Raw genomic sequence first — 14,179 nt, forward strand, 5'->3', positions numbered from 1 at the left:
TTTTTTTTCCACATTTTCCCAAAACTTCTGGAAAAAAAATGAACCATTCAAACGACTCATTATGCCTCATAGATTATACGTTGGGGTGTTAGCTTTCCAAAATGGGGTCACTTTGTGGGCATTTCCATTGTTCTGGTGCTCCAGGGCCTTCAAAAATGTAATAGGTGGTTGAGAAATGAAATGTGTAATTTATGCTCCTAGAACGCCTGATGGTGCTATTTCAATATTGGGCCTCTGTATGTGGCCAGGCTGTGTAAAAGTCTCACACATTTGGTATCGTAATACTCAGGAGTAGCAGAACGTATTTTGGGGTGTCATTTGTGGTATACACATGCCATGTGAGAGAAATAACCTATTACATTGAAAATTTTGTGAGAAAAAAAAATAAAAAATCTTCATTTTGCAAAGAATTGTGGGAAAAAGATGACAACATCAAAAACCTCACCATGCATCTTAGTAAATACCTTGGAATGTCTACTTTCAAAAAAGGGGTCATTTGGGGGGTATTTGTACTTTCCCCGACTGGTTCGGGTCGCAAGAAATGAGATAGGCCACCAGTACATCAGATGTGATCAATTTTGTGTGATTCGCACCACAGCTTGTGGACTCTCTAACTTTCAAAGACCAAATAATATCCACTAATTTGGGTTATTTTTACCAAAGATATGTAGCAGTATAAATTGTGGCCAAAATGTATGAAAAAAAAATTATAATTTGCAAAATTTTATCACAGAAACAAAGAAATATGCGTTTTTTTTCAAAAAATTTCGGTCTTTTTTCATTTATAGCGCAAAAAATAAAAACCCCAGAGGTGATCAAATACCACCAAAAGAAAGCTCTATTTGTGGGAAAAAAAAAGGACACAAAATTCATTTGGGTACAGTGTTGCATGACTGAGTAATTGTCATTCAAAGTGTGAGAGCACCAAAAGCTGAAAATTGGTCTGGTCAGGAAGGGTGTTTAAAGCGGGAGTCCGCCGGGACTCCGCGTTTTTTTTTTTTTTTAAAGTCAGCAGCTACAAATACTGCAGCTGCTGACTTTTAAAATAGTGACACTTACCTGTCCAGCGCGCCCGCGATGTCGGCACCCGAAGCCGATCTCTAGATCGACACTCGAGTGCTGCCGCCGCCATCTTGGGTATGGGAATCAGGAAATGGAGCCTTTCGGCTTCATTTCCCGGTTCCCTACTGCGCATGCGCGAGCCGCGCTGCGCAATGAGGACGGTCCCCGCTGCCTCTGGGATCTGTGTGTTTCCCAGCAGGCAGCGGGGCACTTGAGGAAGGGGGCGGGCACTTGCGGAAGGGGGCGGGCACTTGCGGAAGGGGGCGTAATGTACGCCCCTTTCCGCAGAGAGCTAGCCCGGAAGTGGGTGCAGTTACCTGGATTATCCAGGTAACTGCACCCCCCTCCCCCCTGAAAGGTGCCAATCGTGGCGCCGGAGGGGGGGAGGAATCCGATGAGCGGAAGGTCCATTTTAGGGTGGACCTCCGCTTTAAGTGCCCAGTAAGCAAGTGGTTAAATTTGTTCTTTTATTATATAAACTCAAAAGTCCTGTTTTGACTTGAATTCCCTTTGTACATGAATAAAAGTCGGCTATTTTAAAGTGATTTTTTTTTTTTTTTATACAAAGAAGACACAATTACTGGCTGAATCACCAGATAGAAACAAAAAGCTTAAAAAAAAAAAATGAAACCAATGCAGCCATCAAGGCTTATATGGCTTCATACACATGTTCTTAATGACAGGACTATATAACAGTGTTACCGATATAAAAAATTGCATATTTTTTATTGTTTCAGCAGTATTATATCCAGATCAGAAAGACATTGTTATGGAACACTATTTCTTCCAGTGCTAAGAAGCAGAGAGGGGAGTGTTGTATACAGTTCTCAGCATAAAGGAGTACATCCCAAAAGATTTGTCAGAAAACATTTCCTTTCCTTTCAGAATCAACGTTTTCTATGGGACACTATACTACAAAATACTCCCACAAATGCGGGCTATTGCTTGCAACCGAGATTTATTAATTTGCACACATAAAAAAGGTATTTTTCCTAACAAATTCATTCAAGATTTTGCAAAAATGAATACACTCCAATGAAAGCCTTATGTCGCGTACACACAACCGGACTTTGACAGAAAAGGTCAGACGGAACAAATCCGTCGGACAATTCAATCGAGTTTGGGCTTCATCGGACCTTTGCTGTCCAAAAATCTGACGGACTTGAAATAGAACATGTTTCAAATCTTTCCACTGGACCCAGTTCTTATGGAGAAATCCACTCGTCTGTATGCTAGTCCGACGGATGAAAACCGAAGCTAGGGCAGCTATTGGCTATTTGCTATGAACTTCCTTATTCTAGTCCGGTTGTACATCATCACGTTCAAATCCGTTGGACTTTGGTGGGATTGTGTGCGGCCAAGTCCGTTCGTTCAGAAAGACCATCGGAACTCCGTCGAAAGTCCGTCGGGAAGAACGTCGGACCTAGTCTGCCAGAAAGTCCGGTCGTGTGTATGCGGCATTAGGAACAAAGTTAAGTGATAGACAGCAAGTTCCTAATTAACAAGAATTCAACTAAACGTGAGTCTAATTATTCATTAAACAGGTGTCCAACAGACAGTTGATTATAAAAGGGCGTTACTTGACAAAGAAAACCCCTTCCCATGACAAAAGGCCTGAGAAAGAAAATAATTTCTTTGCACAAGAAAGGTGAAGGCTACAAGAAGGTCAGCAAAGCTTTACTTATCAGTCAGAATACTGTAGCAAAGGTAATGCAAAAATGTAACAAAGACGAAACTGCAACCAGCTCACAAAGACGTCCAGGTCATCCATGACCTCCTTGACAGGAATGTCTTCTGATGAGAAGGGTTGAATAAATCGCCATGCAAATTCACTACAGTTAGCTAAAGAAGTAGAAAGCCAAACTGGGGTGATTGTTTCCTGTTACACAATACAACGTACACTGCAGAGGATTGGCATGCATGGGTGTTGTCCACGAAGGAAGCCTCTCCTAAAGCCCATGCACAAAAGCCAGCAAAGAATTTGCCAGGGCCCATGCTGAAAAAGAAGACTACTGGGACTTTGTACTCTGGAGTGATGAGACCAAGATAAATGTTTTTGGAACTGGTGGCTTCAAAACTAGGGCATTGCAGAGGTGAGGAGTACAAAGACAAATGCATGGTGCCTACAGAGAAACGTGTTAGTGGAAGTGCCCTTCTGTGGGGCTGCCCGAATGCTGCTGGTGTCGGGGAACTGCATTTCATTGATGGCATCATGAATTCACAGATGTACTGCTCTATATTGAAAGAGAAGATGCTACCATCATTCCGTGCCCTTGGTCGCTGTAAGCATGTTTCCAACATCACAAAGAGGTCGTTCTTGAAGAATGGAAAAGGATAGATGTCGCAATATGTCCCCAACTTGTTCATTCCATGCCTAGAAGACTTAGTGCTATCCTTACAAATCATGGAGGTCATATAAAATACTAGATGTAGTAGTGTTTGTTGTGGGGTGTATAAATGTTTGCATCAACTAATTTGAGTAAAACTGAAGATTTTGGAATCCAAGTTATATTACCGTATTAACCTTACTTTCATGTAATGGAGCTAAAGAAATGTTCTACAAAACTGATTTTTGTCAAAATTTTGGAAATTGTTCTTGCGTTCATTGAGATATTGATTAAAATCTTACTTTTCAAAAGGGGTGTACAACTGTACATAGGTATGCTGAGCACTGTATGAAGCTTGAGTTTTATCCTAATGAAGGATAGTGACTAGCGAGAGCAATCACAGAATGTGGCAGGCGACTCAGGCATCCAAGAGCTTGGAAGTGTGTCAGATGTGAAGACCCTTCAAGCAACTTTTCTTAGCAAAATGAGCAAAAATTCTATAAATGGGCATCAAAGCATACAGTATTTTTTTTACATTTACATCAATATCAGCATTTCTATTTCATTGCTTTTACTACAACAGGGTCACTTTAGGAATTCAATTTACATTTTCACAGATAATCACCTTTTTGATCAACTCCAACAAGAACAATCTTCTGTACTGCAAAGAAGGAGGGTATGTTCGGCATAATGGATGATTAACAGTCTAGAAAATAAATATATAAAAACATTTTACAGACTATATACAGTATATGTGATGCATGTAAAGCATGATGGGGCGCTGCATGCTTTTTCCCTTCCTCGTCCACAAATCAGATTAGAGGAAACTTTTAGGAAAATATAGTTCTTACACAAAAACTGACACTTTGCTCCTAATGCAACACAAGAAATTTCAGGTTAGCTGAATGTGAGTGTAGCTGCACTGCCTGCTGAAATGTAAAGGAAAAGACAGTAAAGAGGGCCAAAGAAATATATCAGGAGTTATACACATGACCAATGAGTAAAATGTACATCCAGCACCAGTACTTTCTAGGGCAGGCATTTGGAGACTAGGCTTAGCAAGGGGTTGCTGGGGTAAGGAATAGAAGGAAATGGGGACCACATTAGTCCAGCTCCACACAAACTGTTTTATAAGGCAAATGCACACACTCTAAGCCCTTGTACACACGGTCGGAGAATCCCTCGGAATGTGTCCTATCGGACCGTGTCGTCGGATAATCCAACTGTGTGTGGTATGCATCGGACTGATTCCGTCGGAAAATATCCGTCGGACCCAATTTTCCAACATGTTGGAAATATTTCCCGACCAACTGGGCCGATCGGACATACTCCGATCATGTGTAGAGAATTTTGATCGGACCAAGTGCCACGCATGCTCAGATCAAATTCCTACATCAAAGCTATTGGCTACTAGCCTGAATGTAGTCCAATCGTAACGAAATTACGTCCTCACGTTCTGAAAGATCTGATTTTTCGCCAACTTTGTCCGACCGTGTGTATGCAACAGTTTCGGACAAAATCCGACGGATTTGGTTGTGGAAATCTCGGACCGTGTGTACAGGGGCTTAAAGTGAAGTCCAGGATTGATCCAACGAACCTTATATCTGGGGCCCCCCGCCCAACACCTATACAAACTTTCCTGTAGAACAGGGATATGCAGTTAGCAGACCTCCAGATGTTGCAAAACTACAAGTCCCATCAGGCCTCTGCCACTAGGTGTCATGCTTGTGGCTGTCAGAGTCTTGCTATGCCTCATGGGAATTGTAGTTCTGCAACAGCTGGAGGTCTGCTAATTGCACATCCCTGCTGTAGAAGAAAGATGCTTATACTTATTCTGACTGCGCTCCAGTCTGGTCACATGATCGGCTCCCAGCGGCTGGCTTCAGGGGAGAGCAGGGACAGCTGACAAGAGATTGCTCATAGTAAGCCTATGGTTGAGGTCACTGCCCAAGCATTTCAGCCATTGTCTGATGCGAGAAAGATTATGTTATTGGACCAGAGGGGCCCTTAGAATAGGTAGGTATATGCATCCTCCTTCTACAGGGTAGTTAGTAAAGGATTTAGAAAGCAGATTTAAGCTTATTGTAGACCAATCCAGGACCTTCATTTTAAAGTGCAGTGTATCTTGAGTCGAGTGTTTAAACATAGCACAAAAAGTCTAGCTCAAATTCTGTTTGCAAGCCAACAAGAAACAAACAATAATCTGGAGTGGGTACTCTTTATGTCTAGAGGAAAAGAGATTTCACCTCCAAATTTGGAAAGGTTTCTTTGTAGTAAAGGTTGTGAAAATTGGGAATAGACTCCCTCCAGAGGTGGTTCTGGCCAGCTCAGTAAATTGCTGTGAAAGCTGGATTCTTTTTTAAATGTACATAATATAACTGGATACAAACATTTATAGGTAAAGTTGATCTGGGGAAAATCCGCTTGCCTCTCGGGGGATCAGGAAGGAATTTTTCCCCCTGCTGTAGCAAATTGGATCATGCTATGCTTGGGCTTTTCAGCTTCCTCTGGATCAACTGAGGGTATAGGATTGTGTATTAGATTGTATGATTTCTTTATTGGTTAAACTAGATGGACGCGTGTCTTTTTTCAACCTAACAATGTAACAATGCAACAAAGACACAAGCACCAATACTTAAGAACACTGGGCTACATTTTTATTCTCACATGCAGTGGGGCTGCTCATGAAGTTCTTTAAATTCCTTCCTTCTCCCAGTATGCTTTAGTTTTGTGGGAAAGCAGCACCAAGGGCAAGATCATAGAAACAGAAGAGTGGGACCCGTGGCTCTAAGAAATTGATTTTACAGTAACAAAAACACAAACAGGTCCATAAATACATATAGAAACAAACCAGAACTGGGGGCATCACCATCTAAGCGTATACTAATATTAAAAATAAATAGTACATACACGCACTACATTAAGCATGGATGGGCATGTCACACTGCGGTAGAGTGGTCATCCCTGGGGCAAACCGGAGTATGCAGTGGTTAGCAGGCAAGGGGATGGTGTAGTGTACCTGCAGAGCTAGCAGGCAAGCAGCTGGAACCATGCAGAGGAAGGCAGGGAAGCTTTGACGAATCACAGCAAGGGTGTATGCTCATTAGCTAGTAATTGTGGTAAACCACTGGTGTAAGACACATCACAGGAAGCATGCTCATTGCTAACAGAGGACAGAATTAGACTTGGGAAACTTAACATTAATAAATCACAGGGGTACAAGTAATTGCCAGACCATTGTTCCTAATTTTTACTGATATTCTACTGACTGGAATGGTACCAGCTGATGCCAATGCAGCACCAATATTTTAAAAAGGGCCAAAATACATCCCTGGGAATTACAGACCAGTTAGCCTAACATCAATAGTATGCAAGCTCATGGGAGGGGATGAGAAGGAACTATATACACAAGACTTTAGTAATGAAAATTTTATCATTAGCAGTAATCAGCATGGATTCATGAAGAATTGTTCTTGCCAAACCAATCTATTAACCTTGTATGAGGAGGTGAGTTGCCATCTAGATAAAAGAAGGCCCGTAGACGTGGTGTATCTGGATTTTTGCAAAACCATTTGACACAGTTCCCCATAAACATTTATGGTACAAAGTAAGGTCTGCTGGCATGGACCAAAGGGTGAGTACGTGGATTGAAAACTGGCGACAAGGGCAAGTTCAGAGGGTGGTGATAAATGGGGAGTACTCATAATGGTCAGGGGTGGGAAGTGGAGTCCCTCCCGGGTTCTGTACTGGGACCAATCCTATTTAATTTGTTCATAAACAACCTGGAGGATGGGGTAAGCAGCTCAATCTCTGTATTTGCAGACGACGCTAAGCACGGCAATAACTTCTCCGCAGGATGTGGAAACCTTGCAAGAAGATCTGAACAAATTCTCCTCACAGTCCGGTCAAAAAGACCACCCGAGGAGAATGACATCACTTCCTCCCTGCCTGTGTTTACACTACATGGGCGGGGGAAGCTTCTCATTCGCTAGGAGCGATCGAGAGGGGATGGCCAGAAACCAACGGCCATCCCCTCATCCCGGATCGCTCCTGAAGCCGACGTACATTGCCATGCAGCGGTCCTTAAGTGGTTAAAGCTTCCCCCGCCCGTGTAGTGTAAACACAGGCAGGGAGGAAGTGATGTCATTCTCCTCGGGCGGTCTTTTTGACCGGACTGTGAGGAGAACAGAGATAGTAAGTGCACCAACACTACACTGAAATGTAGGTACACAGGCACACAAATCTCCCCCCCCCCCCCAGTCACAGTGTCACTGATTGCAGTGATCATTTATTTACTGATCACTGCATTTAGTGTCAGTTGTGACAGTAAAAACTGTCAGGGCAGTTAGTGTTAGGTCCAGGGTAGCCCCCTACCCCCCCAATAAAGGTTTAACCCCCTGATTGCCCCTAGAGTTAACCCTTTCATCCCCCTTTTGCCAGTGTCACTAAGCGATTGTTTTTCTGATCGCTGCATTAGTGTCACTGGTGCCACTAGGTAGCTAGTTTTTTTTAGGTTCACTGCCAGGTTTTTATATCGCTAGGTACCCCCCAAATACTACCCAATAATGGTTTTAACCCCCTGATTGCCCCTAGTTAACCCTTTCACCAGTGATTAACGTATAAGTGTTACGGGTGACTCTGGTTAGTTAGTTTGCTTTTTATAGCACAGGGCACCCACCATTTATTACCCAATAAAGGTTTAACCCCCTGATCACCCGGTGGGTGATATCAATTAGGTTTTAGGGTCAAGGTCTGTCAGGGTCCGCCCCAGGCAGCGCTAGGTTAGTGCCAGTACCGCTAATACCCACGCACAAAGCATACACCTCCCGTAGTGGTATAGTATCTGAACAGATCAATATCTGATCAGATCTATACTAGCGTCCCCAGCAGTTTAGTGTTCCAAAAAAAAACGCATTGTTAGCGGGATCAGCCTAGATACCTGCTAGCACCTGCGTTTTGCCCCTCCGCCCAGCCCCACCCAAGTGCAGTATCAATCGATCACTGTCACTTACAAAACACATAACTGCAGCGTTCGCAGAGTCAGGCCTGATCCCTGCGATCGCTAACAGTTTTGTTAGCGTTCTATATTTAAATCCTGAAGGCAGTGCTTGGCTTTCGGGGTCCCGTACGTGGCTAGGCTCCTAAAAAGTCCCCCACGTGTGGTATCCCTGTACTCGGGAGAAGCAGCAGAATTTATTTTGGGGTGTAAGTTCACTTATGCCCATAGCATGCGTGAGCAATATATCATTTAGTGACAACTTTGTGCAAAAAAAAAAAGTTTGTAATATTCCCGCAACTTGTGGCAAAATATAAATTATTTCATGGACTCAACATGCCTCTCAGTAAATAGTTTGGGGTGTATACTTTCCAAAATGGGGTCATTTTTTGGGGGGGGGGGGTTTGTGCTATTTTGGCATTGTATGGCCTTCGAAACTGTGATAGGTAGTGAGGAGTGAAATCAAAATTTGCACCCTTAGAAATCCTGAAGGCAGTGATTGGTTTTCGGGGTCCCGTACTCGGCTAGACTCCCAAAAAGTCCCACACATGTGGTATCCCCATACTCAGGAGAAGCAGCAGAATATATTTTGGGTTGCAATTCCACATATAACTATGGCATGTGTGAGCAAAATATATAATTTAGTGACAACTTTCTGTAAACTTTTTTTTTTTGTGTCATTATTCAATCACTTGGGACAAAAAAAAATATTCAATGGGCTCAACATGCCTCTCAGCAATTTCCTTGGGGTGTCTACTTTCCAAAATGGGGTCATTTGGGGGAGGGGGGGGGAGTTTGTACTGCCCTGCCATTTTAGCACCTCAAGAAATGAGATAGGCACTCATAAATTAAAAGCTGTGAAAATTCCAGAAAATGTACTCTATTGGTTTGCGCAAAAGTTATAGCGTCTACAAACTAAATATACGCTTATTGACATTTTTTTTACTAAAGACATGTGGCTGAATAAATTTTGGCCTAAATGTATGACTAAAATTTAGTTCATTCGATTTTTCTTATAACAAAAAGTAGAAAATATATATATATATTTAACATTTTCAGTCTTTTTCCTTTTATATCGTAAAAAATAAATATCGCAGCAGCAATCAAATACCATCAAAAGAAAGCTCTATTTGTGGGAAGAAAAGGACGCAAATTTTGTTTGGGTACAACATTGCATGACCGCGCAATTACCAGTTAAAGCAGTGCAGTGCGAAATTGTAAAAAGACCTCTGCTCAATTGCATGCAATGCCAAGCTGCTAACAAAGCAAATAGAACATTGGCATGCATTAAAAAGGGGATCGATGCCAGGGATAAAGCGATAATTTTCCCACTCTACAAGACTTTGGTCCGGCCTCACCCGCAGTATGCTGTCCAGTTCTGAGCACCAGTCCTCAGGAAGGATGTACTGAAAATGGAGCAAAGAAGGGCAACAAAGCTAATAAAAGGTCTGAAGGATGAGGAAAGGTTGCGAGCGCTGAACTTATTCTCTCTGGAGAAGAGTTGCTTGAGAGGAGATCTCATTTCAATTTACAAATACCATACTGGTGACCCCAAGATAGGAATAAAACTTTTTTGCGGAAGGGAATTTAAGACACGTGGTCACTCACTAAAAATTAGAAGAAAAAAAAAGGTTTAACCTTAAACTGCGTAGAGGGTTCTTTATTGTAAGAGCGGCAAAGATGTGGAATTCCCTTCCACAATCAGTGGTTTTAGTGGGGAAAAGCTCCTGAACGACTGCAACATACAAGGATATACAATGTAACACTGACATTAGAGGTTGACCGATATATCGGTCGATATTTGCCATTTTTTAATTAATCGGCATCGGCCGATTCTGCTGATTAAAAGGCCGATTTAGGGCCGGTTCACACTGCGGGCGACTGCGATCCGACTTCAGGTCGGTCTAGGTCGCCTCAAGTCGCCTCCAGGTCGCGCTGCATTAAAAACAATGATAGTCAATGGAGCTGTCTTAATATACACTACTGCAGTAGCTCCGACTTTTAAAAAAGGTTCCTGTACTACTTGGAAACGACTTCTAGGCGACTTGTACCCATTCATGTCAATGTAAGTCGCCTCTCCTGTTCATCTGTAGGCTACTTGCAGGCTACTTGACAGGAAGTCACCCAGCCCCCACTGCAGGCAGCCCCTCCTTTCCATACACATTAGTTTCGTTTTCCTCCTTATCTTCAACTCACACAGACCATCTTCAACTCACACAGACCAAGAGCTCAGTCCTGCAAAATGTCTGCTATGAACAGGAGAGAACCAGTGGACAATGAGTCCCTCATACGCTTTGTTCGGGAGAGAAGGTGTCTGTATGCCAAGTCTGTATGGCAAGTGACGTGGAAAGTGGACAATGACATACAGCATATGTACTTGCCTTGTGATCGACATCCGTGTATACTTGAAAAACTTGTCATCAAAACTACGCAAGTTCTCATACATAGCCCAGAACTGCCCTCTGTTATGTCGATTGGCAATGATTGGATGGATCCAGTAGCGACATCTTCTTCCCATCCTCCTCCTCCGCTTCATTTCTTCTTCTTCCTCTTCCATCAGTACTGCCAAACCAGCTGTTAGGACAGCTGACATAAGGTAACGCACAGAGAGCATTTTGGACACAGAACAACTGGCAAAAACAGGAACAAGGAAGAAGACAGGAACAGGAATGATGTCACAAGGGGTGAAAGCTCACTTGTACAGTTCCCTGTCCTGGAGGCGACTTGTAAGTCGCCCCAAGTCGCGCTGTTAAGTCGGATACAAGTCGTATCCGACTTGGCTTCACAAGTAGTGTCGCCTCGTGTCGCCCCCTGTGTGAACCGGCCCTTACAACTACAGCGCGACTTGCAACTGACTTCTGTAATAGAAGTCAAAGCAAGTTGCCTAAGGGCCGGTTCACACTGCGGGCGACTGCGATCCGACTTCAGGTCGGTCTAGGTCGCCTCAAGTCGCCTCCAGGTCGCGCTGCATTAAAAACAATGATAGTCAATGGAGCTGTCTTAATATACACTACTGCAGTAGCTCCGACTTTTAAAAAAGGTTCCTGTACTACTTGGAAACGACTTCTAGGCGACTTGTACCCATTCATGTCAATGTAAGTCGCCTCTCCTGTTCATCTGTAGGCTACTTGCAGGCTACTTGACAGGAAGTCACCCAGCCCCCACTGCAGGCAGCCCCTCCTTTCCATACACATTAGTTTCGTTTTCCTGGTTATCTTGAACTCACACAGACCAAGAGCTCAGTCCTGCAAAATGTCTGCTATGAACAGGAGAGAACCAGTGGACAATGAGTCCCTCATACGCTTTGTTCGGGAGAGAAGGTGTCTGTATGCCAAGTCTGTATGGCAAGTGACGTGGAAAGTGGACAATGACATACAGCATATGTACTTGCCTTGTGATCGACATCCGTGTATACTTGAAAAACTTGTCATCAAAACTACGCAAGTTCTCATACATAGCCCAGAACTGCCCTCTGTTATGTCGATTGGCAATGATTGGATGGATCCAGTAGCGACGTCTTCTTCCCATCCTCCTCCTCCGCTTCATTTCTTCTTCTTCTTCCTCTTCCATCAGTACTGCCAAACCAGCTGTTAGGACAGCTGACATAAGGTAACGCACAGAGAGCATTTTGGACACAGAACAACTGGCAAAAACAGGAACAAGGAAGAAGACAGGAACAGGAATGATGTCACAAGGGGTGAAAGCTCACTTGTACAGTTCCCTGTCCTGGAGGCGACTTGTAAGTCGCCCCAAGTCGCGCTGTTAAGTCGGATACAAGTCGTATCCGACTTGGCTTCACAAGTAGTGTCGCCTCGTGTCGCCCCCTGTGTGAACCGGCCCTAAGTCTTCATAGAAGCACTTTCCTCCTCACTGGGCAGTCTGCCAAGAAAAGATCAAAGAGATACAATGTTTACACTTGAATGAATGAACTCAAATCAGTGTTTAGAGTTCTCAGTTTAACCGTTTAAAGACTAAATCTTTTCTGACACTTGTTGCTTACACGTAAAAAAAATCCAGTATTTTCTGCCAAAAAATCAATTAGACCCCCCAAAAATTATATATATATTTTTTAGCAGGGATCCTAGGGAATAAAATAGCAGTTGTTGCAATATTTTAACTCACACGCAGAGGTCTTTCAAATGCATTTTTTGGGGGAAAAAAAAATACACTAATGGTTTTGACTACCTGTTTTTATTTTATAGGTTTTTTTTTTAATCTACCGTATTTATCGGTGTATAACACGCACATTCATTTTAAGAGGGAAGTTTCAGGGAAAAAAAAAATGTACATTTTAAATAAGGCAGCTATTGGCGTATAACACGCACATGCTATTTGCACCCCGATTTTCCTGGTGAAAAAGTGAGTGTTATATGCCAATAAATACAGTAAATTGCATACAAGTGAACTGATTGGAGGTTTGTTTAATAAATGTAAGACATTTTCTGTATCACTTATGAAGGCTGCTTTCACACTGGAGCGGACAGGCGTTGATGGTAAAACGCTGCTAGTTTTAGCTGCGCTTTACCATCATTTTAGTGGTGCTAGTCGGCTGCTAGTGGGGCGCCTATAACCCAGCTAGCGGCCGAGGAAGAGGTTAAATGTGCCCGTGAAGCACCGCTGCCAAATCGCATTGCATGTGCTTCGGCAGTGGTGCCCATTAATATCAATGGGCAGGAGTGGTGGAGGAGCGGTATACACCACTCCAAACATGCTGCTTGCAGGACTTTTTTTTAACATCCTGCCAGCGCATCGCCTCAGTGTGAAAACACTCGGGCTGCAGGGGAGCCGTTTTGCAGGCACTTTACAGGCGCTATTTTTAGCCCAAAAGCACCTGAAAAACGCCCCAGTGGGAAAGGTGTCTGTTAGATTTTATGAGATGAAGGGGGATAAAAAAAAAAAAAAAAAAAATAAATAAAAAAGAAAAGAAAAGGAAAATAAAATAAAAATCGACCTAACATATCGGCCCAGAAAAATCGGTATCATATATTGGCCACCATGATTTCTAAATATAGCCATCGGCCAGAGAAAAACCCATATCGGTCGATCTCTAACTGACATACAATCACACACATATGCTGGACTTGATGAACTTTTTTCAACTTCACCTACTATGTAAGATGCAGAGCTTGGCAGGCAAGCGGCTGGAACTGTTCAAGCGATAAACAACGTTCAGCAAGGAAGCTGGTAGTGAGAGGTGGAGAACTGCCGAAAAGACTGCAAAGTGGAACACTGGAAGACTGTGGATTACTCCTAAACTTCCCTTTGCTTGTGGCAAGTAGGTGGTAAGTGAGCAGAGCTGGGCAGGCAGGTGGCTGGTATTAGGCCGAGATAAGCAAGGAAGCTGCTGGTAGATGTGAGGGAAACACCAGGCAGAATCCAGGGTGGAACAAGCTGCAGGCCTGTCATCGTCTTTCGGGTAGCATTCACTGGCTGGTGGAGATCAGCATATGCTCTGGGAAGAACCGTGGATGATGTCACTTCATCAGGGGGTGTGGCCCTGCATTTCTGCAGGAAGGACACCCCCTTCATCAAACTAAATTATTTTAACCCCTCTCCAGATCCTATTCCCTGGGTCCCAAGCAGCGCACTAGTAATGATAATTTCCATAAGAACAAAACTAACTGCCTGCAACTCAAAGGGTTGCCTAAAGGACCTTACTCCCAAAGCTGGCATCAAAGGAGATTAGAACATCCACCTGATAAGACTTGGAGAATGTATGAACAGAAAACCAGGTGGCGGCCTTGCAAAACTTGGAAATGGGAGCTTGATGTTGAAAGTCCAGGCAGCACTCACA

At 43.3% G+C, this 14,179-nt stretch overlaps 1 protein-coding gene across 3 annotated transcripts in view; it reads right to left on the minus strand.

The window, feature by feature from the left end:
* Nucleotides 1-14,179, minus strand: part of EEF2KMT (eukaryotic elongation factor 2 lysine methyltransferase) — an 83,773-nt gene that overhangs the window by 33,728 nt on the left and 35,866 nt on the right. For 2 of the 3 annotated variants that reach the window (XM_077448818.1, XM_077448817.1), the window contains one exon: nt 4,015-4,095. The exons of the other annotated variant lie outside the window; for it this stretch is intronic. In XM_077448818.1, coding sequence (XP_077304944.1) covers nt 4,015-4,095 — 81 coding nt within the window. The remainder of the gene's footprint in view (nt 1-4,014; nt 4,096-14,179) is intronic. 3 annotated transcript variants of the gene reach the window in all.

This window comes from Lithobates pipiens, unplaced genomic scaffold, assembly GCF_037356315.1.
Source record: "Lithobates pipiens isolate NorthernLeopardFrog02 unplaced genomic scaffold, aLitPip1_a1.2 Scaffold_22, whole genome shotgun sequence".
NCBI lineage: Eukaryota > Metazoa > Chordata > Amphibia > Anura > Ranidae > Lithobates > Lithobates pipiens.